Here is a 24914-nt window from a genome sequence, read left to right as displayed (position 1 = left end):
GGTGCGATTCTCTTTCCATGCATACATTCACACAACAGCGGCGGTGGCGGCGTAACGGTAGACTAGTGGTGTACACACAATCTGGTCGGTCCTCGCTTCGGTCGCTCCTCGGTGTGTCATCGGTCGATGAGAGAGCGGGTGATGAAGAAGAGACTTTTGCCAGGAGTTTGGTGCAAGTAGGGGGAGGCAACGACGAGGCGATTTGAACTGAAACGGTTCGTCGTCGTGTGAGATATGTGCTGCTGGCTGGCTGGCTGGCTGTGGCGTTGGTGCGGTGTGTTGTACCTTCTCGTACATACAATTTAGTAGCGACTGAAACGTCGCAGCGTAAACACGAGATTATGAGCCCTCCACAGAACGCATATACAAATTATACTAGAGGTGTAGAGTGTCCCGTGAGTGAGTTGTACATACAGGCAAAGTAGAAGAAGAAGACACGACCGCGACGAAGAGTGCACCCCTGGCGGCGTGTGCTAAAGACCCCCGTGTGCGTGTGATAAGCCGAATTCGCTAATCAGGCTGGGCCGCGTTGCACCTTGCATCTCCGCGCGTTCAATCGTTTCCGGTATTCGCGTGGCCGTTGCGTTGAAGAACAGTGCAGTGGAAGGGTTCGCGGCGCGCGTTCAAGGAAACTGTATTGTTCTAGTCTTGGGTGATCCGCGGAAACACAAAGAACCGTGCAGTGTGCGCACCTGCCTCGATCGGGCGGCTGGTGATCGACCACGGTGACCGAGATACACAAAGGAATATACAAAGTAGTGCCCGCCGCAGAAACAACGACCAAGTGCGTACCAGCAGCAGAGTGTCAAGCAAGCAGTTCTGTGTTTTCTACCTAGTTGTTTTGGAGTAAAATCAAGGTGGAAGACCGCTGCCTGATGACAACGCGAAGCGCGTTCGCTCGCTAATGACAAAAGCCTGTTCAGTAGTGCAATAACAACAACAACAACGAAAACAACGGCCCGAAATACGCCCACAAAGGTAATCCTTGGCCGTAGAAAGTGTGATTGATCTTGTTTACTCTGGTTCCTAAGCGCGGAAGAGACAAGTTACTGAAAAAAGTGAATGCGTGTTTCAAAACCACCGCACAGGAAGATGGAGTCTGATCTGAATGGATGTCCTAAACACTGATATAGTTAGATAGGCGAAGAAAGTTCCAATTACTAATCGCAATGGATTGATTTCCGGAGAAGACAACGAAGCAGTGTCATTGGTGATTCATCGGTTGAAGTTTAAAGTTTTTGTTTTCCTACTATAGTTCATGCTTGAAACAACAACAGTTCGTTCAGTTCCGCAAGTGTAGCAGCACGGTAGTGAATCAGAGCAAAGTGCAAGCAACTATCAACGATTCCAGCAACAGCAAAGGAAAAGCCAAGAGAAGAAAGTGATTGATCCTGGAAAACGTTCTGGCGGCGGGAGCAGCGAATCCCGCACCGGTTACCAATGTTGTCTTGTCTGGTGCCGCCACGTTTCGGACAAGAAGACAGTGTTGTCATGCCGTCATCCGCCACGTTCGCGCTGCAGTGTATGTATTCTTTGATTTTCTTTATACGATTTCAACTATAATCTTAAGAGGGTCGTTGATTTGTAACTCTTGTTTAGAAGGAAGTTCCTAACAAACACTTTTGCTGAACAGAAGTGAAACAAATCACTCTTAAGCAAACTTTAGCTTAAGAAACTGCTATCCAGCTAGTTCTGCAACTTGGGTTGTTTACTTCGGAAGTCGAAATTTGTGAAGTTATTGAGTGGAATGAAATGCAATGCAACAAGCAAATACAGGAGACTTCTTGTGACACTTTGAACCATCACTAAAATGCTTCCCATGATATGGATGTACGGCAATCTCTTGAAGTAACGATTCTACTGTAGATTCTATTATGATTTATACCTAATTAGCACATCGTACCAAACTGTGTAGGTAGAGTCGGAAAATGTGACTGCCTTAACAAAAAGTTAACTTGCAAATGCAAAAATACTTTGAATGTCCTACAATTCTCCATGAATTACACTTTAAGTTCTAACAAAATACCGCTCGAAGCTCTACGATAGTTCTTCTCGGAATTTTATCAGAAATCCTTTTGGAATTCTACCTGGACTGTACTTCGCTCAAATAAGTTTAGTGAGTGAAAATCAATTACGAAACTGCGACTTAATCTTTGTCCGGAAAAGATGTATAAGTGTGCTCCATACCTTGGCCTAATATGCTAGTCGCCTTGACTATTTTAACCATAACCCGTGAGTTAATAGCACTAGAAATAATATGTTGATCATATCACGCGAATTAGGTAATGCATCAATTATAGTCAACTAACGTGAATATTCAAGAACTGCCATGGTAAGCAACGTTGGTCTAAAGTACAAAAATTGGCATAATAGTGGATACAACGTTGGCCTATTGCTTTTCGAGCGCTTGAATCATTTATTCTCTCATTTTTTTTTTTTCAATATTTCTGTTGTCACTGTTTGTTCACTAATCTTGCTTTCAAATTACATTTCCTGAGCCAAATGTTTACAAAACTATAAATAAATCACTTAAGCTTAAGTTTTTTCTTAATTTAGTAACGGAAACAACGCAACCAAATTATTGTGTTATCTTTTTACAGTCACCACAAACTAAATCTTTCTTCCTGTTCGTTTAATTCTGGTTCATACGCAAGCAATGTTGTTGACGTCACTTTATCGATGTTGTTGACGTCATTTTATTATCGAGACGAGACATAAGAGCATAGTAAAAAAAATCCTCCATATTCGACCCACACTAAATTTGTAAAATAGTTATTATTCGTTGAAAACAAATATACATGTTCAAAATAGTGTTTTTGACCGTCACATCTAATGTTCGGTTATCGATAAATCGATGCAATATGTGCCAGAATCATGTCATTTATGATAAAGACTACCCTCTAAGCTAGAAGAATCATGACGTCAAAGGAAGCTAAACAAAGTGACATTTTCATTTCAATTTTATGCTCTGAAGTTCAAAAATTTAAAATGAAATGTTACAATTGTTTGACACATACCGTTTTCGATCTCCAGTAATGCATGTTTAGTTCCAACTTTTTGCTATTTAAAGAATAAGCGTGATTTATAGAATAGCCTATATGATATAACACCCCACCTGAAACCAAATCTACTACCCAGTTAAGCGTTATACGACTTATTTCACAGTTTTCGGTGTCACAGTTGTATGAGAAAGTTGTATGAGAAATCTTTACAGCACAACCATTATTCTTGAGTTAATTTATTAGGGTTGCTGATGGTTTCGACTTTCACATGTCGAGGGCAGTAATTAGGAATAATTTTATATTGATTTTATGTAGATCCAATATTATAAGGGCGTGAGTTAGCCTGTTGATAGTTAATAACAAACAAATAAATAACAAACAAGTAATTGTGTGAAGAATCAGCCGAAGTTAAAATTCACGAACCCAAAGAAATTAAAAAAAAATCTTAACATCCTTACTAGACTGGAACCATAGCTACAGTTACAGCATCTCAAACTTGACCATTTTATATGAAAATCGGCATATGTCCGATCAATTCTTTATTACATCACAAAACCCGAGACAAAACCTAACCTAAAGTGACCAGACGTCCCGGATTGTGCGGGACAGTCCCGGATTCAAGCAAATCGTTCCGCATAGGAAAGTGTCCCGGAAATATCCCGGATTTCAACAATTGCTAAATTTTTTTTTTCTTGACTGCTTCTGTTCTTCCTTAAAGCAAACATGAAAAAAACTAAACTTTTAAATCAACGTGCCTCATTTTGCTTCATCTTTTTATGAATTTTAACATAATGCTAATTTTTCACGTATTTTGCTTGATTCGTGTAAACTTGCTGAAAATGAATTTGAAGACGTTCTGCCAGAACTTTCGTTCGCCTTTTTAAAAAAAAATTCCTCAAAGTATTCCCAGAGTATCAATGCATACACCCACCCAACAGCAATCCACAGGGCGTTCTTTGAGTGATCTGTACTACTCAGTCCATCAGATAAAATCCCATGAGAAGTCAAAGGCTGCTGGATTTATGACAAAAATAGTAGAACTTTTTAAGCGAGCATGAATTTTAGTTGGATAATCTGAATGAATTCTTAAAAGATTATTTTGAGAAATTTTTGAGTAATGCCTGAAAAGTTCCAATGAACAAAGCGCCATTGCGTTAGATATGAATCTTCCAGCAAAATACCGAAAAAATACCTTAGTAGCCTCTCAGGGAAAATTTTCGTAGGACATGGTTGATTTTTTTTTTTCAATATTTCTTTGCTACCTTCCTTAAGATTTTTTTCAGCAAAGTGGTTTAAAATTCCCACAGGATTTTTTAAGGGTTTCCTCGAGAACTCCTCCAGCTATTCATATAGAAATGCCTGAAAAGAATCCCGAAGATTTTTTCAAAAGTTTTCACTTTGTAGGGATTTGGGGTTTCTCCAGGATTCCCATCAACAATTTTCCAGGGGATTTTTAGAAATGATCAAGAAATGTCTATAAAAGTTACAGTTTTTCCAAAAAATTTTTGATTTGAATTTTTTCATGAGAAAATATTTCGGCATTTAGAGATGAATTTCAGGATACATAAAAACAGATATATATTCACGAGGATCTCTAAAATTATACCAAAAAAGATCTTCAGAAGAATTTTGATTGTACACTTTCTAACTAACATTTGAAAACATCCTTATAAATACCCGAGCAGGAGTAAATAGCTGAAAAATACCAAACTCAGGTATGGAAAACTGAATGCCTAAAACCCTAATTAGGAAGCCCGGCATTAGAGGTAAAATATCGAAAATAATAACTGGTGTGTATTCTGTGCATAACATGTGAATAATGACATCAGGTCTGGCAAGTCCTAAATAACAATCGGCGATTTTTTCATAGAAATAGTGATTTTTCCATTATTGAATAATACCTGAAGCAGTCCTCAAAGCCAAATCAATAACTTGTCGAGGTATTTAATCAATACCTAGAAAATACCAAAATAAGTTTTTTTTTCAATACCTGGGTAACCGACTATACCTCGTCTTGGTAGATACCTGACATTGATATGTTTTAGTTATGTGCCAGTTAATCTTTCCTGCTCGGGTAATGCAGGGGCACCATTTTTTAATATCTTTGTGTTAATTTTTTGGATACTTTAAATTTAAAACTTATTGTATCAAATATATTCGTTGTCTTGCATTATTATTATTTTTTAAATTCGAGGCTTTGTTTTGCATTATCTATATTTGATAAACATACCAAAGTCATAAAAAGTTCAGCTAAATTCAACAACTATTTTTACTATTCTATTTGTTACGTCTGCAACCTGTATTTTGATATTGAAAAGTTTTTTTTTTTTTGTTAAATTGGGTCACTGAATAATTGAAAAACTTACAATTTGTGTTATGTAAACTGTGTCCCGCATCAGTGCAAAATACACTTGGTCACTTTAACCTAATCTGAAAAATGTTTGACAGTTCTCAGGTTACATGACAGATGACACATGAGCGAAAAAAGGACGTCAACAAAGTCCGTAAAGTAGAAGATATTTTTTGTCTTTATCTTACTTGTGTGATCTGTCAAGTGACTTGAGAACTGTCAAACATTTTCAAAGCTTCTTTGATTGGTGTAATGCTATACACCACAGTGAATGCACAACATAGATGGTTATATTTGCGGTTTAGGGAAAGATGATATAGATCGGAAAGATTTGAATTACCTTATACCGTCTACTCCCGTTGGTTTGAACAGCACCTCATGCAAGTCAACGGGGTTCATTTTTTTTATTTGAACTTCTAGTAACCCAGTGGACATGGAAAAATACACTGAGGGCAACCCTCTTTGCTGTTTTGTTTGGATTCTGCATTCCGTTTCATCACGTTCCATGAGCATAATGACGTTTGAGCCATTTTTAGTTTGAACGATGTGCAGATTAGCGGGGGACAAATTAAAAAGTGCTCAGATTAGATGCGGTCAAACCAACGGGGGTAGATGGTAGCATAAAATGCCGTGTCATTAATTGGCTCGGTAGCTTAGTTGGTACAGCACTTGTCTAGCATATAAGAGCCGTGAGTTCAAATCTCAAAACCTGAGATGTGGATCTGTTCCCAATCTATCCATCTATACATATGTTGAGTTATTTAAATTCATAATTTTAAGGTCAATTATCTTGCCAACATTCAAAGTAAACATGCATTCTAAGTCGATTGAAAGGCTCCCACTCCGGTTCTTTTGCATGGTAAGAGTATTCTCTCTCTAACAAAAACTCGCAAAAAAAAGGCTTGCTCAATATGTACCAATCCGCTGTTTTACCCGATTGACGTCTGCCCGGGTCCGAGTTATCTAGATGGCCATGGCCATGCATGGTAATAAGTACAATTTATGTAAACACGGGGGAAGGGATTAGGGAGAATTCGCACTAAAATTGTGTTTGGAAAAATAGGATGAGAGGGAAACGAAACTTCATGAGCGTGGCCATCTTCGATTGTGGAATATTGGCTGGATTCTAATATCAGGTATCCGTGCGCTTAGACGTGTTTGTAAAGTGCAGTGGATTAACTGGAATGACCTCTTAATGTTGGAGTTTAAGGCTCAAGCATCTGTCATCATTTTTCGGAAAACGAAAAACAGTTTTTTCGCAGTAAATCAAAACAATGACTAAGAAAATATATTCACTGTATACCATTTCTCATGTGGAATGAAGTGAATACATTTTCATGCCAAAATATTTTGTTTTGAATGAAAAAACTGCTTTCAAACGTTTGATGATGACGATGATTTCAATGACGAATTGTTCAACGTTAAGGTCTCCGTTCAGCACTCGACTCGGCCCGCGGAACTGGGAAAGGTTGCCGCGCCCTCAGGCCGCGCCTAAACGTAAAAGACCGTAAGTCCTCTGAAAAGGACGCGTAGCAAGGGCCAGAGGCCCTAATTATCAAGAAGCTTGAAGCTCGATTGCGCCTAAGTGGGAAGACGCCTGCTACCGGTTGAAGTCTTCTCCAAGGCGAGGAATTCAATGCAACGGTCAAAGGTTCGTTTATCTTACTTGCCCGGTCATGCTGACTTCTCAGGGTTAAGAGCCGCACAGTGTGAGTACCGATTTGGTAGTTGATCGTTAGGGGGGTGTTATGTATTGAAGTATTCAACGGAAAGTTTAATGGTGGCCTGGCTGTTCGTAACTTATTCTTAAAATTAACAAAAGTTTAAAGTAGCTACTCAATTTGAACAAATTTCCGAAAATATGCAAATTTGTTTTTAGGTAAGATAGGTACATATATGTCCGCACTGAAGATATTCCTTCGTAAAATATTATACGAATCAAAATAAAATCTACTTTGGCGACTACTTTTAGCCGCAGTCAAAGATACACAGTCGCCTAAGGAAACAGACTTGGTTTTCAAATTTTCCATCATAGTGCTTTGATATTTGATGAAATAGGGTCACCACATGGCCGGGCGATGTGATGACTGCTACGACTACACGTGGTATTTGTACTGCGATTGAATTTCGACCATCATATTATACAAGACCTAAAAAAGTAGTCGCCATAACTGTGTTTTTCATACAACGCACAAAATGTACGTATATATTTCATACTAGCTGTCCCGGCAAACGTCGTACTTCCTGCTTCCTGTGTTTTTGACATCCAAGTCCATAGAAAAGTGCCACTCAAAACGCAATTTCAGATTTTCCCGTATTTCTTGCCTTCCCGTATACTTTTTCCAATTATTTTTTCGTACGAACACGTCGGAGCCCTGCCCGAATGGAACAGTGAAAGAATGAAGTACACCCGTTGCCCCGTTCCCGAGCCTATTCGTGACATACAAACACCATTCCATTTTTATTTATATAGATAATCGTTTTTGTTCACTAAAGAAGCACATCAAACGTAAATGTACCGTTTTTTATTCCTAGATAGTACATAAGGCTTCGTAGCATGAAACGAAACAAGTTAAGTGACGACAAATGTCAAACGATTGTAACGAATCATTCTTAGAATTGTTCTTCGGTTTCGAAGAATTGAGTTAAAGTATTACGGGACACCGTGTTAATTTTGCCATCTTCCGTTTCTTTCTTCATTATTACCCTCTAAACTTTGATGATGCAAATCTCCAGATCCAGTGGACTGATCTAACTGAAAACATAGTCGATTGTTCATCACATGTAAAGCTTAGTTTCTTGTTGCCAAGTAGAGCGCTCAAGTAAAATTCCACCTTTTTCCGCAAGTAATTTTGACAACTGCTTCGGTATGGGGAGAAACGTTACTTTTCCTTACGGAATAATAGCGCGAACAATTTTTCCGCAAGGAAAAGTGACAGCTCCATTTGATTCGCACGGGAGGCGTTACGAGTGTTACACTTTTTTCCTTACTTGCCATCTGCGAACTGCACAAGTAATTTTGAAGCGGAATCATTACTTGACCATTACTTGTCCTATCTGTGTAAAAACAGTACGTACGAAGTGGAAACTAGCCATAAGCATATAAACTATCAATTTTCCAGCCCATTGGATGCAGTTGAACTCGAGATTTGCATCTTCAATGTTTGAGAGCACTGATTGCTGATTCTGATGACGCCCCCGTAAAGCCTTAACTTTGGAAGTCATCATCAATGATTGATTAAAGCGAGAAGAACACAAAGAAGACTGTTCGCGTGCGGTTACGGAGGTGCATATGTGTGAGCCAGTAGGGAAACACTTCCACTGCTGATAGTGGTTTTAAGTAAGTCGCACAAATTCATAGGTGGTACAGTCAGTGCCAGACCGCTATTAAGTGTATTGCCACAGAGCACAGAGATTTGGGGCTAATCACTGACTCCAAGAAAAGATTGACGCAATCATCCACCAGACCACGCCCTTGTGTCAGCTGAGGGATAGTAAAGGAAGTTTAGTTGGACGCCTAAGAAAGGTATGCTGATACCTCTACATCCTCTCAGGCCTAGGTACACGGGAATTTGGGTATTGTTAGTGGAAGCGTTAAGTCCAAAGAATACGTTTGGTCAACATTTAGGCACCACAACGATGTCCAGAAACATTTATACGAACTCCAGTACTCTCGAGACGAAATTGTTGGCTTCCATTTGCGTGTCCCGGACATCCACCAGCAATATCACCAAAAATTACACGCGAAAATGAAGACGAATTCCGACACCCCGATGGGAGTACGACAAACTCTCATAACAATCACGAACTATCCGGAGCAAGCAGTTTCCGAAGCAAAATTTGCAACACCAGCCGTTTCTCAATTCGGCCGGCCATAATCAAAACAACGCTGAGCAAAGGGGCCGTTCATAAACCACGTAGACTTTTTGGGGGGAGGGGGGGGGGGTCTGACCAAAGTCTACGCTCCATACAAATTTCAAGATTTTTGTATGGACAAAAGTCTACGAGGGGGGAGGGGGGTCTGAGATGGCCAAATTTTGGTCTACGTGGTTTATGAACAGCCCCAAACAAAACTCGTGACAGTTTCGAAAATGCAGCCGTTCGCGCGCACGGCCTGCTACGATCTCTACTTTCAGTATTTATTGGCATTCAAATAAAAAATACTTCTGAAAAAAAGTTCCATTTTTGTTTGTCAACTTGTTAACTTTTCTGCTGAGGAACACTAAACTTTCTGAATTTGCGGATAAACCGAAAGTATTCGAAAAGTCATTTAATAATTTCTGGAAACCACTCATCTGATTGGAATTCTTTAGTCATGCTCAAATGCTCCAATTCTCCGTACCAACAAATTTAAACTAGGTAAATCCCCATCGTTCAACTCTCGTTGACCATGTTCGAGTATATCATCAGCTATAGTCAATAGTCAGCAGCAAGCACACCGTCTGGCTGTTTAGTACGCTATAGATATCAATTGAGGAAGTAGCTATTTAATTGGGTTGAACACGACGGCGGCGGTCGGACGGTAATGCCAGCAACAACCATCATCGCTGCGCGTATTATATCGTCGTTGTGCCAGGTAAAAAGCCGAAGCTATTGGTGTTGTTGTTGTAGGTGTTGCGCCATCACCACACCGTACAGTATGAAGTTGGTGAATGTGTTTTGATGTGGGTAGGTGTCGAGCTAACCTTCGCGATGAAAACCGGTTTTCAAGCATTTGTGGGAGGAGCTTGGCCCGCGGCCAGCCAGCCAGCACTCACCAGCTACCGCACATGTATGTGGACTGTGGAGGTATCGCTAATGTGCGTCCGTTTAGAACGATTTATGACTCTGGTGGCGCAACAATACATCTCTAGGATGGAGACCATTTTGAGTGATTTCTGAATGGTTTCGTTTCAATAAGGTGTGATAAAGGAATTTTTGAAATGAAATCTCTCAAGAATTCAATCGTGCTGCCAAGTCTTCAATCGTTTCAAACAGCACTTGAAATGGCCAAACCCCATCCTAGTCGTTTTATCTGACACACAAGCATCAAATTAACTCCGGCAACGTTGCACTGGACCATGAAGAAAAATTCATTAAAGTTCTATTCTAATCCCACTACGAAGTCGGCCGCGTACCTTTGTTCCGAATGAAGCCGACACGGCGACACCCTCCGCAGCTGATTTAAATACATTCGTCTCTATGGCTGTATCGAGGAGGGATTTTAAATCCAACTATGCCTGGACAATGCCATGTAACGGCAAGGTGTGTGCCACTTGCACAACGCACATACCTTACTGCCTGTACTGACTGGTACATCGGATTTAAATGCTCTCCCTCCTGCATATTGATGGAAATTTGAAAGGCACGCGCGTCACCGTCTAAGGCCGCAATCAATTCCCCCTTTGGCTTTTATTTCCCAAAACGACGAGGAATAAAAATAAACCTTCCAATTCAAATGAGGTGAATTGGAATGAGCGCTGAGAACAGGGCAGCTCTCCGGTGAGCTAGTTACGAACGGTTGTACGTAAATGATATTACATTACGTAGATAGGCGCCTAATAAATTGCACTGTTGGTACATCAATGACGTGCCATTTGTCGAATGCTTGGTATTCGTCATTAAGCTGTTGACGTGACTCATATAGACGCGCAAGGATATAAATGGGTGAGCTCGTTCCATGTTACAGTTGTTTTAAATTAACAGTTTACCCTTGTGCTGATCAACTGTAAACGCGTTTCACATGGGAAGTCCATCGAGTAAGACTTTGTTAAATGTTAAACTTTTAGTAAAATGAAGATAATTCAACATTATTGAGTGATGGATCAAATAACTTGGTATCTAATTGGTCACTGTGATCAATTTTTTTCTGATCGTGAGCTTACTCACACTTGATCTTTCAATGTAGGATTTTCGAAATCGTGCTTATTGTTTTCAATGAAAATTTTAGCTCTGTCTGCACCCACCAATAACAGAGGTGCCTCAATTACCGTAGCTACCTATTCAGTGATCCAACGTGATACACGAACGCCATTTTAGACGACGACAGCGGTATGTATACCTACGCGCATCATGCTTCGAGAAAGGTAATAAAATACAACTTTTTATTGTCGAGTGTCTACTGAACAGACACTTTGTGCTGCTGCTTGATTGTAGTGGACCGGATTGGTTGGCTTTGTTTGTCGAACGATCAACGCGACGCGCGGTGAGTTATTTCTTCCATGCCATCGTTGAATCGTGCGCGCAGCGCACCTCAATCCAAGTAGACTGCGAGTACAAAACCCGAGCACGTTCGGTTCGTTCTGATTACGACGGACACCAATCAACACCTAACGATTGGGAATTCAGAGTAAAAAGTTCCACGAATTTCCTGTTGTGACCGGGTGACGTCATTCGGCGCAGTGCTCTGCCTGGTTACTCTCTCTGTCTACTCTACACCGACTGATAACTGATAAGGATGACACACTGTATAGCTGTCCGGTACCTACTCCAGGTCTAGGCGTCGCCAGCTAGGTAGGAACCGTGAATGGAGCTTACTTTCTAGACCTCTGTTTTTAAACTGGAGGCTGATAAGACTGGCTTTATGGGAAGGCAGGTTACTACGGTGTCGTGGCCAATAGCAATTCCTGAACGGCGAACGGTGATAAGAAGGTTAGAATTAGACGTCGGTCTAGGTACGACAGATAGTGAACGGACGCCGCCGTGCGTCTACGGTATCTAGCACGTGTGCGACTGACAAAACGTCCATTTTGTGTTTTGTACGGCGATACCGTATTCGTTGCCAGATTGAAGTTTTTTTTATTTTATTTATTAGGGTTTTAATTTAATTCTCGTCTAGCTAAGCACCGACCTATAATGATCGAGTTTATTCTTGTACTTCGCCTAATGCCTTATTGCCAATTTGAAATCAATTACTAATTTATATATTAGCTTCCTCTTCTTCTCTTCTTGGCGTAACGTCCTCACTGGGACAAAGCCTGCTTCTCAGCTTAGTGTTCAATGAGCATTTCCACAGTTTTTAACTGAGAGCTTCCTCTGCCAATGACCATTTTGCATGCGTATATCGTGTGGCAGGCACGAAGATACTCTATGCCCAAGGAAGTCAAGGAAATCTCCTTTACGAAAGATCCTGGACCGACCGGGAATCGAACCCGTCACCCTCAGCATGGTCATGCTGAATACCCGTGCGGCTATATTAGCTTCCATATCATGCAAAACAATATGATGAAAGAACTACAATTTACAAATAAGATTGAATAATTGTCCCTCGAATTCTGTTTCCGTCTAGTCTACGTCTATGTCGGGCGCAACCTAAATTCAATTATAAATACAAATAATATTATAATATTATATTTATGTATAATTATACAGCCATTCCATAGAAAAACGATATAGTGCATCTCCAAACCAAACCAAACCAAACTTGGTGGGCTTGTAGTTCTTCGGAAATAATTAGACCCGTATTTTTCAATTTCATCATTAGGGTGACCAATTTTAATATAGGATTGAACCATTTGACCGATTTTAATTTTTTTTTTGTTTGTTTGAAAGCTATTGAATTGTAGTTTTCAGGAAAAATACATTAAAGGGGCTAAAATGTAAAGAGTACCATAAAATATGCAAATATATTAGTTTTTTCACGTTTTCGTGGTCTCGGGACCAAAGAGGTATTCTGGTTTTATATTTTTATCAGAAAATTCAGGAAATTTGGCGTAACATATCAAAAAATCAGAAATGTATGTTGTTTTGTTTTTGAGATATGATTTTTTGAATATAGAAAGTCATACATTTTAGTACTAGTCACTCTTAAATTGCTTGAAATTGCAAATTCTCATAAAACTATGCATAGTATTGCTTTTTAAAGTGATTCCTGGTGGTTTTGGTATACATAATATTATAAGGAAATTTAAAAAAGTGTCTTGTATGGGAAAATTTGACCTTTTTTTTCAAAAAATCATATCTCAAAAACTAAAAAACATACATCTCTGATTTTTTGATATGTTACGCCAAATTTCCTGAATTTTCTGATAAAAATATAAAACCAGGGTACCTCTTTGGTCCCGAGTCCATGAAAACGTGAAAAAAACTAATATATTTGCATATTCTATAGTACTCTTTACATTTTAGCTCCTTTAACGTATTTTTCCTGAAAACTACAATTCAATAACAAACAACAAAAGAAGACAAAAATAAAGAAGTTTAAAATCGGTCAACTGGTTCAAAAGTTACGATTTTTTGAAAATTTTTAGTTTTGAAAAACTTTATTTTTTTGAACCACCCTATATGAAAATTGGCCACCCTAATGTCGAAATAAAAAAAAACGGGTCTAATTATTTCCGAAGAACTACAAGCCCACCAAGTTTCACGACAATCGGAGATACACTATATCGTTTTTCTATGGAATGGCTTTATAATTATAAAGATAATAATATTTAATAATAATGAATTCAATTCCCGGCACACCTTCTACGTGACACTATAGTACAAAGGATGGTTAAAAATTATGATTTGACCGTAGCTAGGTGTTCATTCGAAAAGTCGATCTAATTCTTCGCAATCCAAATCGAATCATGTGTTCAAAGTACGATTGAGCAGAAAGCTTTTAAATTGATATGGATGTAGCTTTAGAATGTCGACCAAAATATTTCAGTTAATGTTTCACGCCATCACATTACTATGCAACGAAGTAACCTTTCTCTGTGGTTGTGAAATACGATGTTTCGTATGCAGAACATATCCACGCGCACATATTCGTGCATTCTCCCTACACGGTAAAAAATCTGCACTCTGATATGAACAGATTGGCACTTGAATTCGCACTACTGTCCGAACAGTTTATTATCATCTAAATATCAGTTGAAAAAGAACATCCAATGCCTCTTCAGTTTTACTGGAAGTGCACTTCAATTCACTGTTGACAATGTTTTGATTTCAAAATAAAAAAGTGTACCCCCGCAACACCAAGATTCGATACCAGGACCTTGAGAGTCACAGTCTTCTGCATTACCACTACACTACTTCACATCTGATAATGAGGTGCGAATCGAAGCGAAACACTTTCTACCACCTGTCATTTTTATTTACCGTCAAACGGGGTTACTTGCAACAGCGGTGTAACTTGCAAAACTATGACATACATTAAATGTGAACTATTTTTTCATAATATTGAAAGCTAGTATGCTTCACCGTTTCGGTTATCAAAATTATGTGTACCAAAGATCATTTTAAATAGTGAAAAAATCAGTTTGGTTTCTTTGTTTATTGTTCAGCTACACTGTTAAAACGGTTTGTCCATTTTATGCCATAAAAACAAATATGAAAATCGTGCTTTACCTCTCTCCTATGTTAAGTGCGATAAGTATGATGATCTTGCTTGCAGTTAGGGTACCTAATAGTAAGCTTAGCTGAACGATTAAAGTTTGATTAACTTATCGACTAAGTAGTGTAAAAAATCATAATAATATTCGACAACCACTATGGGGTAACTTGCAACAGTTGAAATCAATAAAACATTCTATAATTTGTTTTCTTTTTAGGATATTATGGATAAAAATAATCGAAATGAATCATTTATTGATTACGTAACGTGTTCATCTTCAAATATCCACTCAATTTTACCATTTTTTTACACGTGTCTTTCAAACATTGTTAAAGACTTCCATATTTTGAAACTTCATTCATGTTTCACCTTAATGAAAGTTTAATTCAGTTTATGAACCTTCCAAAACAATCCCCAAAATTTAATCTGAACCTAAATTGACAGAACTATTTCAATAGAATGCCCAAATTGACGGCTTTTATAGTTTGTAAATAGTTGAATGGGTGTTTAAAACAAGTAATTTGAGCTGAAGTAGCCAAATACCACTTCATACTGAAAATGATGACTCACTTTACCTTTCCAACAAATTACATTGAGCATTGTTGACATTTTGTAACTAGTACTGAGTCATGAGATTCATAAATATTTTATATTTGAGGGACGTAAGACCTGCTATGAAACGATATACTCTCGTTTATAATAACTACCAACCCTTAAGGGAAAAAAAAATAATTTAATTGGTTAGTTTACATCTTTTCAAAGCATTTTTCATGCATTACTTCAAAAACTTATAGTATGATCAAGAACTAAAATATTAGTGCAGTTTAATGGTAGCTAACTTAGCTTCATCTCATATGTTGCAAGTTACCCCGCAGATGGGGTAACTTGCAACAAGCATGTATTTCACACCTCCTGTTTAGGTGGCAACGTATTTTAATAAATGAAGTTCTGCATAGCATTCTACTCGTGGTAATTAGTGTACACGATGCTTTACCGTATGTTTGAAATGTTTAGATTTTCAATGATGTTGCTTCAAAGTCGAAAAGTGTTGCAAGTTACCCCATTTGACGGTACTTTTATGCCCAAAACAGTAATTACCAAATCAACAGTTTTTCACTTTGGATTGTATTGCTTTGTACATAAGTGCAAATCTAAGTGATTTTCAGTTAATTTCTTCGGTGGGTTTGTTTTGGCTCTCAAATCAAAACTGACAGCATTGCGATTTGAAAGGAAAAGAATTTCTAATCATGTTGATTGGGACGTTGAATAGTTAAAGGATTTTTCCCTTACATTCAGCGTGCAGAATTTTTACCGTGTAGGTGAAGACAACTTGTTGTTTACATTTTACCGACGGGAAATAAATATTCATTTGATTAGTTGAACAGCTTTTGCTGCATTCTCCAGCAGTAAAATCCAACTTTGAAGTGTCACGGAGCTTTTGTAGGGTGTGAACTGAAGGTTGGTTCAATCAACAAGTGAATCTGGCAAAGTGAACATTGAACGGTGATGAATAACGATTCGGCTAACTGCTGCTTTGGTGCGGTTGCCTTCGGCGTAGGCAAAACGAAAAAAAATCTTGTAAATTGAGTAAAATTGAATCGTATTTTTTTGCGTTTTTCGATCCCCAGTGCTATAAGGCCTGGTTATTGATAGCCTACATCCTTTTGCTTCCATCTGATGAGCCATTGACAAAGGCAAGTTAGAAAAGTCTGTATGACGGGAATTAACGCATATGACTAAGTAGATTTCCACCCTAATGTTTTTGACTCGAACTTGCTGAAGGTTGCTTTAACCAACGCTTTAACTTGCCCGTACTTTATTGTCAACAAATAGCTGTCGAAACTTCTTCGAGCAACTCTAACCTGCTTTCTCATTGAATGCCCACTTTCATTAAACTTGTTCAACGACGCAGGTTGTACTTGCTCAAAATTGCTGCATCTTGTGCTTACCTATTTGCCAACAAAGGGGTAAGAGCAGGATGCAGCACCATCGAGAAAGTTTAGCCTAGGTCGCGTCCTTGAACAGGATTAATAATTTGCTATTTTGATATTGTTATATTTCTACAAAACTCCAGTGAGAAAATTTCTTACATTTAATGGTCTTTGTTTTCATCTTGATTTGAAGTAGGTAGGAGTGAATCAAAGTATGCCAGAAATGAATTTGGAAGTGGGTGTAACCAAATTCAAATAAGTCAATAAACACAGCTATAAAATATTTAAGACAATTTCATTGATTTTTAAAATTTTGTATCAACTGAATGTCTACAGTCTACAAAAGATTCAAAATCGATACGCAATCAATAATGATGATAATAGCAGCCATTCCCAAAGGAAATTGCAACTTATGGACTCATATATTGAGTCAATTTAAAGAAAGACATATCTAAATTCAGATATAAACAAACGATTTTGGTAACGTTTCATTTTATCTAACCTAGCGCATCTACAATGGAGGAGACGCTAAGGGAGATCAGGGATGCAAGATGTGAAGCAATATCTTCAATTTGAAGGAATTTGAACATTGATGAAGATGGATTTCGACCGTCAACTTTTCTAGGGTTTCTGTTACCAATATGTATTTTTTTTTTATTTCTGCCAAAAACTTTTCATTCGAAATTCCCTTAGAAAGGTTTCAGAAAAATGTTTCCTTATGAGATTCCTAAAGGAGACTAAGAGTTTCAAGTTTATTTTCTTCTAGTTCAAATCACAAATGCTAACATCGATTTTCATTCTCCCAAACTGATCACACTTAGAAAGAACTTATATTGGGTTCCTACGAAACTTTATCTGAATATTTTCCTCGAAAATCTTCCAGAATCTATCTGCGAGCTTCTCTGAGAATTACATGTATGTTTATTCAGGAGTTTTCCCAACTGTTTCTCCAGGAGTTCTTAAAATTTCCTAACAATTTTATCAGGTGCCCCTCAAGCTCAAGAACGTTCTGCAAAGGCTTATGCAGAGCTTGAAAACAGATTTCATCACAAATTTCTCCAGTGATTTGATTGGGAAACTTTCGGGAACTTATTCAGGGATATATTTCTGGCGTTCGATTTGAATAGGTCGAATGTTTGCTGTGATTCCTATGTTCATACGACCTATTCAAATCGAACGCCAGATTTAAGCTCTTTTTTCAAAAATCCGGTCTGGATGCCCTGAATCCAAAAAGAGTTCTCTTGTGAAATTTCTCAAGGTTTTTAACATACTCCAGCAGTTGTCAATCAGGTGCCCGTTCATGAAATTCCTTGAGGTTGAGGTAGTCGTCATTCAGTGGCGATTCCCTAACCTCAAATCTATGTGTGCACCAAGTATAAATTCTTGAATTTTTTGAACAAATTTGCTTGTGGCAAGTAGAAAATGACGAGAATAGCTGCTTTTGCTCATTTCTATTTCGATTTTAATCATAAATTTCCTGAAATTGCAAGTTTAAGGGACGGTGCACAGGTAAAAAGTAAGGTTACGCGACGCCACTGTCGTCAATATTGAATATCATCGAGAAGCTTCTACAACCGCAAATTCCACAAGGATTTTCTGCAAGAATTTCTTCAAGTATTTCTTTGGAAATTCCATTAGAATTCAATCTAGGAATTTCTGCAGAAACTTTTTCAGAAGTTCCTCTACAAAATACTTTAAGAATTCTCTCTTAAAATGTTCCAGTAATTTCTTCAAAAAACCTGGTATCTCTTTTTTTTTTGAAAATTCATCCAAGATTACCATCTAGAACTCCCAGGGGAAAAAAATTTCAAAAGAAAATCCTGAAGGAATACCTAGAGGAAAACATGAGAAGCTTACCTTACCTTACCGGTCAGGCTAAGGCCGGGGTGGCCTCTGCTGTACATAGTAGCCGCCTCCATTCCACTCGGTCCATGGCTGTTTGTCTCCAGTTCCGCACTCTGCGTAGGGTCCGCAGATCGTCCTCCACTTGGTCGACCCACCTAGCTCGCTGCGCACCACGTCTTCTTGTACCGGTCGGATGACTCTCGAGAACCATTTTAGTCGGGTTGCTATCCGACATCCTGATGACGTGACCCGTCCACCGTAGCCTCCCGACTTTCGCGGCGTGGACGATGGTTAGTTCTCTCAGCAGCTGATGCAGCTCGTGGTTCATTCACCTTCTCCAAGTCCCGTCTTCCATCTGCACTCCGCCGTAGATGGTACGCAACACCTTCCGTTCGAAAACTCCAAGGGCGCTTTGGTCCTCTGCACGTAGGGTCCATGTTTCGTGCCCATAGAGAACCATCGGTCTAATCAGCGTTTTGTAGTTAGTTAACTTCGTGTTACGGCGAACTTTATTCGATCGTAGAGTTCTGCGGAGTCCAAAGTAAGCACGATTTCCTGCTACAATGCGCCTCTGAATTTCTCTGCTGGTGTCGTTGTCGGTGGTCACCAGTGAGCCCAAGTACACGTATTCTTCAACCGCCTCGATTTCATCACCGTCGATATAAATTCGGGGTGGCGGGCGCGGTGATTACTTCCTAGAGCCCTTTGCCATCATGTACTTTGTCTTCGACACATTAATGACTAATCCGATTCACCTGGCTTCACTCTTTAGTCGGATGTACGTTTCCGCCATCGTCTCAAATTTACGAGCTATAATATCAATATCATCAGCGAAACCAAGCAGCTGAACGGACTTCGTGAAAAGCGTCCCACTCGTGTTTATCCCCGCTCTCCTTATTACACCTTCTAACGCATTGTTGAACAGCAAGCACGAGAGGCCATCACCTTGCCGTAACCCTCTGCGAGATTCGAAGGGACTCGAGAGTGTCCCTGATACTCGATCTACGCACATCCATCGTCGCCTTGATCAATCGTATCAGTTTATTCTGGAATCCGTATTCGTGCATAATCTGCCATAGCTGTTCTCGATAGATTGTATCATACGCCGATTTAAAATCGATGAACAAGTGATGTGTGGGCACGTTGTATTCGCGGCTTTTCTGCAACACCTGGCGGATGGCGAACATCTGGTCCGTTGTAGCGCGTTCACCCATGAATCCCGCTTGACATTGCCCCACGAACTCTTTTGCAATCGGTGATAGACGGCGGCATAAATTGCTAAGGGAGCACCTTCAGAAATTTCTGAATAAAACCCGAAAATAATTCTTAAATGTAATCGTGCTGCAATTTCTGAAGAATTTTTGAAGATACTCCTAGAGGGATTCATTAATCTCTGGAAAGATTCCTGGAGGAACTCCTGAAGGTAATGCTCGAGGGGTTCCTCAAACCTTTGAGCCTGATTTTTTTTTTCAAGCAATATCATACAGTTTTGTTAAGGCCCCTTAGCGTGTCAGCTCAAATTTTGTTCTTCTTATTTGATTCTTATTCCAAACAATCATCAAGCACGATAGTAGTTGTGTCGCCTTTCTATACCAATTCCATAAACAAACAAACAAAAATAGCACCTCTTTGTCTCGGTACCTCCAATGTAAACATTTCGAGAATATGAATCATTTGAAAGCAACTCAAGCAGTAAACTACTCTACTTCAATGAATAACAAGGAAACATATCCAAATGTCACGAAAAATGTTAGATATTTTGTGTAACAAGCTAGAAATGATCGAATTATTTTGGTACGCTCTCTCACTGTTTATGTTTGCTGCAATAGCAGTGCTGGCGGACCGCTTGGTGAAGATTTCGTAAATTATAATGCTTTGCTTATTTCACTAACAATTGTGGTAAAAAAGTTAAAAAATAATCACCCCACAAATTATTTTTGATTTTATGACGCATAACCAATGTATTTGACTGGATTTTTTAATTGATTTCGATCAATTTCATTGATGCTTTGGCCAGCAGGATCGACATCACTGCGTGCAATGATCGATGATTGTTCGCGCCAAAAGACATCACCGCGCTGCCGCCGTCGTCGTTGGTACTGCGGTGGGTGGTAAACACCGCCAACCACATTTTGGTGCGGTCGAAACAAATCGTTAAAAATTTCTACTTTCGAGTGAACTAATGCTTAGAAATCGTGATTACTTGGAAAGAGGCTTGTATTTGAAGCAGTGTGAATACATTTTTATGCCAAATATCTCGCGTGAAATTGATTATTTTATAGAATTAGATAAGTGTCGATTTTTTACAAACATGTATTGGTGCAATGTTGTGTAAAGTTGATTTCGGTCAATGATTTTGAAGAAGCCATTTTGCGATGACACGCTAAAGGGCCTTAATGTGTTCCCATAGTTTTGCTGCCCGAAAACACAAAAATGGTAAAAGATGATGGAAGATATGTTTGTCTCGAATGTGCTGGGCATGGTGCTAGGTCATCCAAACTGTGCTTTAGTTTACATCATAAAGTCTGGGGCTGTAACAGTAACTGTCTACATCACACACAGTTGCGATATGTAATCTACCATACCCAGTGAATCTTCTTCGGGAAGCTTAGTAAACATTTAAAAATCCGTTGCGAGCGATGTGCTAGGTCATCCAAACTATTATTAAGTTCAGAACATAGGAACAACAGTGGCTAGAGGTTTTTGGTTGCATAGAATTATGTTACAGGATCAACTAGGCTTATTGGAGGTTGCAGTATATTAAGATGGACTATGCGATACTTTTGAGATATTCAGGATTATCCTTGCATTATCCAAACTGTTCTGCAATTTATAACATAGGTTCTACAGCCGTAACAACAACTTGTTTTGCTGTTTTGAGTTATAGCAACGTTACCAAACGTAAGGATTGTAAATATCTCCGGGATACTCAAGATTTTTCACTGGATTTCCTGTAGATGCAGGAACTTCATGAAGCTATTCTTGAATTCGGAAGTAGAAGGTAATTATATTAATATACTCATCACATAATTCTGCTGGATGTTCTGCATTCAACTATGTTTACTGAAATTATTGGAATGTACTCATGAGAACTGTCCTGTCACTGTCATGTGTAGATCTGAAGCACTGATCTTTGAAGTAGTTTGATTGGTCTTCTAGGTTATCCCAAAAAACTTTCCGTACAATTCCATGGAGGTTTAGATTACAGGTGGACATGTAATGTTACAGTTCATATTGCAAGCATATATTGCAGTGGCTGCAGATGAAGGACTCAGTTTCAGCACAGTTTGGACGACTTTGAATGTTCAACTACCATGGGTAACGTTACTTTGAATAACGGATAGGACTACTGTTATAAGCGTAGAACCTAAGTTCTACTCTTCAAAGTAGTTTGGTTGGTCTGGAATTCCACCAATGTATGTATGTATAGAGAGAACGAACACATACACACAACAGAATGAATAAATGCTAGCATGTAATATGGAAATAAATGTACCCGGATATTTGTTGAAACCAATATGTAGTGTTTAAGTCGACCGTAGAATAAACTCTCCTTATGTTCCCTTGTAATATGTTGGATTAGTTTTCATGTATTGACCGTCACTACGCGTTTGTTGTCGTTCCCGTCCTCCCCTTAGGAGTTTGATTGATGGGGTTCTCAGTCCGTTTCCTCTTTGCTGTTGCGTATCGCGGCGAGTAACTTGTCTGCCAGTGATGAGAATTGGTGAGCAACCGCGAATGTTGCCTCACTCTCACTTTGAGCATGCGTGATTCTCTCACCGAACTCTCTGAGTGCCTTCGGGATTAATGGTTGCGTTGAGGTAATAGGGTGGACCCGTTCGGTCGTTTGGTTCGTAAGCTTGCTAGAACGATCCGTAAAATTCCTTTCGGAAATATTAAATGGACTCGCCCTCAGGAGAGTCTCATCCGGGCAAAATAAAATTGGGCATGTGGTCTCCCTTGTGGAGTGGCGCTTAAGCCACGTGTTTTAAGACGGATCGCCCGGGCTGGCTACAAGTTGGATATGTGATGTTGAAAGTTATAACGAATATAACTATTGTAACAGCTGTAGATGTCCAGGGCTCAACTCCAGGATAGTTCAAACCACTGGCGTAGCCACGGGGGGAGGGGGGATGTGGTGTGGTTTAGGGTTAACCCCCCCCCCCCCCCCAGAGCCAACATTTGTGGAATAAATTTTCAGTATAAAGCGCTTTGCGACCAAAGAATTTTTCGGCTGCGCCGCCATTTTCAAACTACGAATACAATTGCCCATTACTGTTTACAAAATTTAAGTGTCAAATCAAAAAAAGGTATCATTGACCAGTGAAAACCCCCTCCCAGAGACAATTCCTGGCTACGTCACTGGTTCAGACGATCTTGAATGTATATATATGTAATAATATCTAGTAGTATTCAAGCAGATCCAGTAAGCATAGTTGATTACGCAATGTATAGCGGATATGACTTCCGTTACGAGTATAGGTCTAAAGTTCTAAACTTCAAGTAAGTTTGGATGTTCTGCATTATCCTAAAAATTACTGTTTTCAACTGTATGATTTGACACGAAATGGCTTTCAAATCTTGGCAAACATAAAAATACCGCTTTTTATCTTACCCGACGTTTCGGTCCGTTTGCGACCTTCTACTGGGACTCGAAACATCTGTAAATATCGAATTAATAAGGGACCATTCATATACCACGCAGACTTTTTAGGGGGAGGGGGTGATTCCGGCCAAAGTCTACGCTCCATTCAAATTTCAAAATTTTTGTATGGACGAAAGTCTTCGAGGAGGAGCGGGGTCTGAGATGGCCAAGATTTGGTCTACGAGGTTTATGAATAGCCCCTAAGCTCAAACATAACTTCAAATAACCAGAGAAAAATATTGATAAACTAACCCTTTGGATCTTATTCCATAAGATTTTCTAAAAAATCGAGTTATTTCGATTATATATTTTTAGAAAGTTCGATTGAAATCAGCGCAAGAATTATTACAGAAGTAAATAGTTCTAAAACATATTCCAGAAGTCCTGAATCATTCTTTCATCAGCCAAATTTCTGATGGATGAAAAGATAATGGATACTGGAAATTCAATGAGAAGTGATGAAATTTTTAATTGTCACAGCTCAATTGCTTCGTTACATGCTCGATCTCGATTTCCAGAATTTGTACCTTCATATAGTGCCGAAAAATGTTATTCAACGTCAACAAAGCTAACAATTGTCGTAATCATCCTAAACTGCACCATCTATTAAATTATGTTCCCGCTTTCAGTATCAGTGAATAAACCTGAATTACACCCCAATCCCTTTTAGTAGTATTCACCTGTCGGCTTTCCCTGTTTCACAACTCCAAACATCCACTTGTCGTCGTCCCCTACGCTTCAGCATCCTCCTCATTCCCTCAACCAAAACACGGTCGTCGTCGTCTTCGCTGTCGCCACTGTGTCGCCGTTCCGACGATCAAATAAATACCGTATCAAGGTAACCCCTTCAGAATTAGACCCATTCTCCCGGACGGATGGTTGGTCGGTAACACAACTTTCCTTCGACGAAATTTCGCAACCCCACTCCACTTCCCGATGTTGTGGAGTGACTAACATCTCCCTTCCCGTTCGTTCTGTTGACGACACACGTTCCGTCTACAAACGAGAAAAGGGTCCACGACGACGGTGCAGAGGAAAAATCCTTTTGCTGCGTCTTCTTCCGAGATCGGAAGATGACGTAAGTGTACGACGACTCAGTCAGTACAGGAAGGTGAAATGCCTTCAGGAATCATGCCGAACCCCGGCTTCCGTTCCGACGTACGTAGTCCGCTCGCTCCGCAAAATGATTCTTCAATTTGCGTACCCTGACGGTCGGCGGTGCGATGGTCAAGAGAGCAGGACACACGGGACGGGAGGCGCCTGGTTGCCTGCCTGCGGACAACCTGTGAGTCACGGTGGCGTCATCCATTCAGGTCAGGTCCTGAATAAGCAAGCATTTACCTAAACGACGACCGAAGTCCAGCACCGACGAAAGGGAGAATGCGGCAGCCTTTTCTTATTCTTTTTAAAGCATAACCTCAATCACCGATCCGCCGCAATGGCCGGGGAAGATAGATAAAGGACGGCAAAAAAAAAACTCGAGTCCAACCAAATAGGAACAGGTTTCGGTGCGTTGGACGACGATAGGAGGTGGTGGCGAGGAAAGAAGGTGTTGCCCAAAGATAATTGAGTGCGAAGAGAGCTGTCAAGGTAGCGCAGGCAGCCAGGCAGACAGTAGGCCAAAACGGACATCATCAACCCTAGCAAGTAAGCAGTAGCAGCAGGGATGCGGTAGAAAAAGACAAGGAGTCGACAGGTCATTCATTGAATTGTTGTTGGTGGTGGAAGAATTAAGTCAGGTACCTACCTACGACCGGTGCTCGTCGACAGCTCATTGGAGAGACCCCATGGAGAGGTTGTTTATTTTCTTTTGCGGTCAAATAATACCTTTTCACACCCTCCT

General features: G+C 39.6%; 1 protein-coding gene across 1 annotated transcript in view; it reads left to right on the top strand.

Moving 5' to 3' along the window:
* The first annotated feature begins 53 nt into the window (after positions 1–53).
* LOC109413007 (zinc finger protein 1) overlaps positions 54–24914 on the top strand; it is a 70567-nt gene continuing 45706 nt past the window's right edge. The window contains exons 1-2 of the mRNA XM_062845203.1: positions 54–978; positions 1256–1522. Of these exons, the coding sequence (XP_062701187.1) occupies positions 1441–1522 (82 nt within the window). The 5' untranslated portion in view covers positions 54–978; positions 1256–1440. The remainder of the gene's footprint in view (positions 979–1255; positions 1523–24914) is intronic.

The sequence above is a fragment of the Aedes albopictus genome, chromosome 1, assembly GCF_035046485.1.
Source record: "Aedes albopictus strain Foshan chromosome 1, AalbF5, whole genome shotgun sequence".
NCBI classification, from domain to species: Eukaryota; Metazoa; Arthropoda; class Insecta; order Diptera; family Culicidae; genus Aedes; species Aedes albopictus.
Note: the sequence above shows the minus strand (reverse complement) of the source record. Positions and strands in the feature narration are given on the sequence as shown.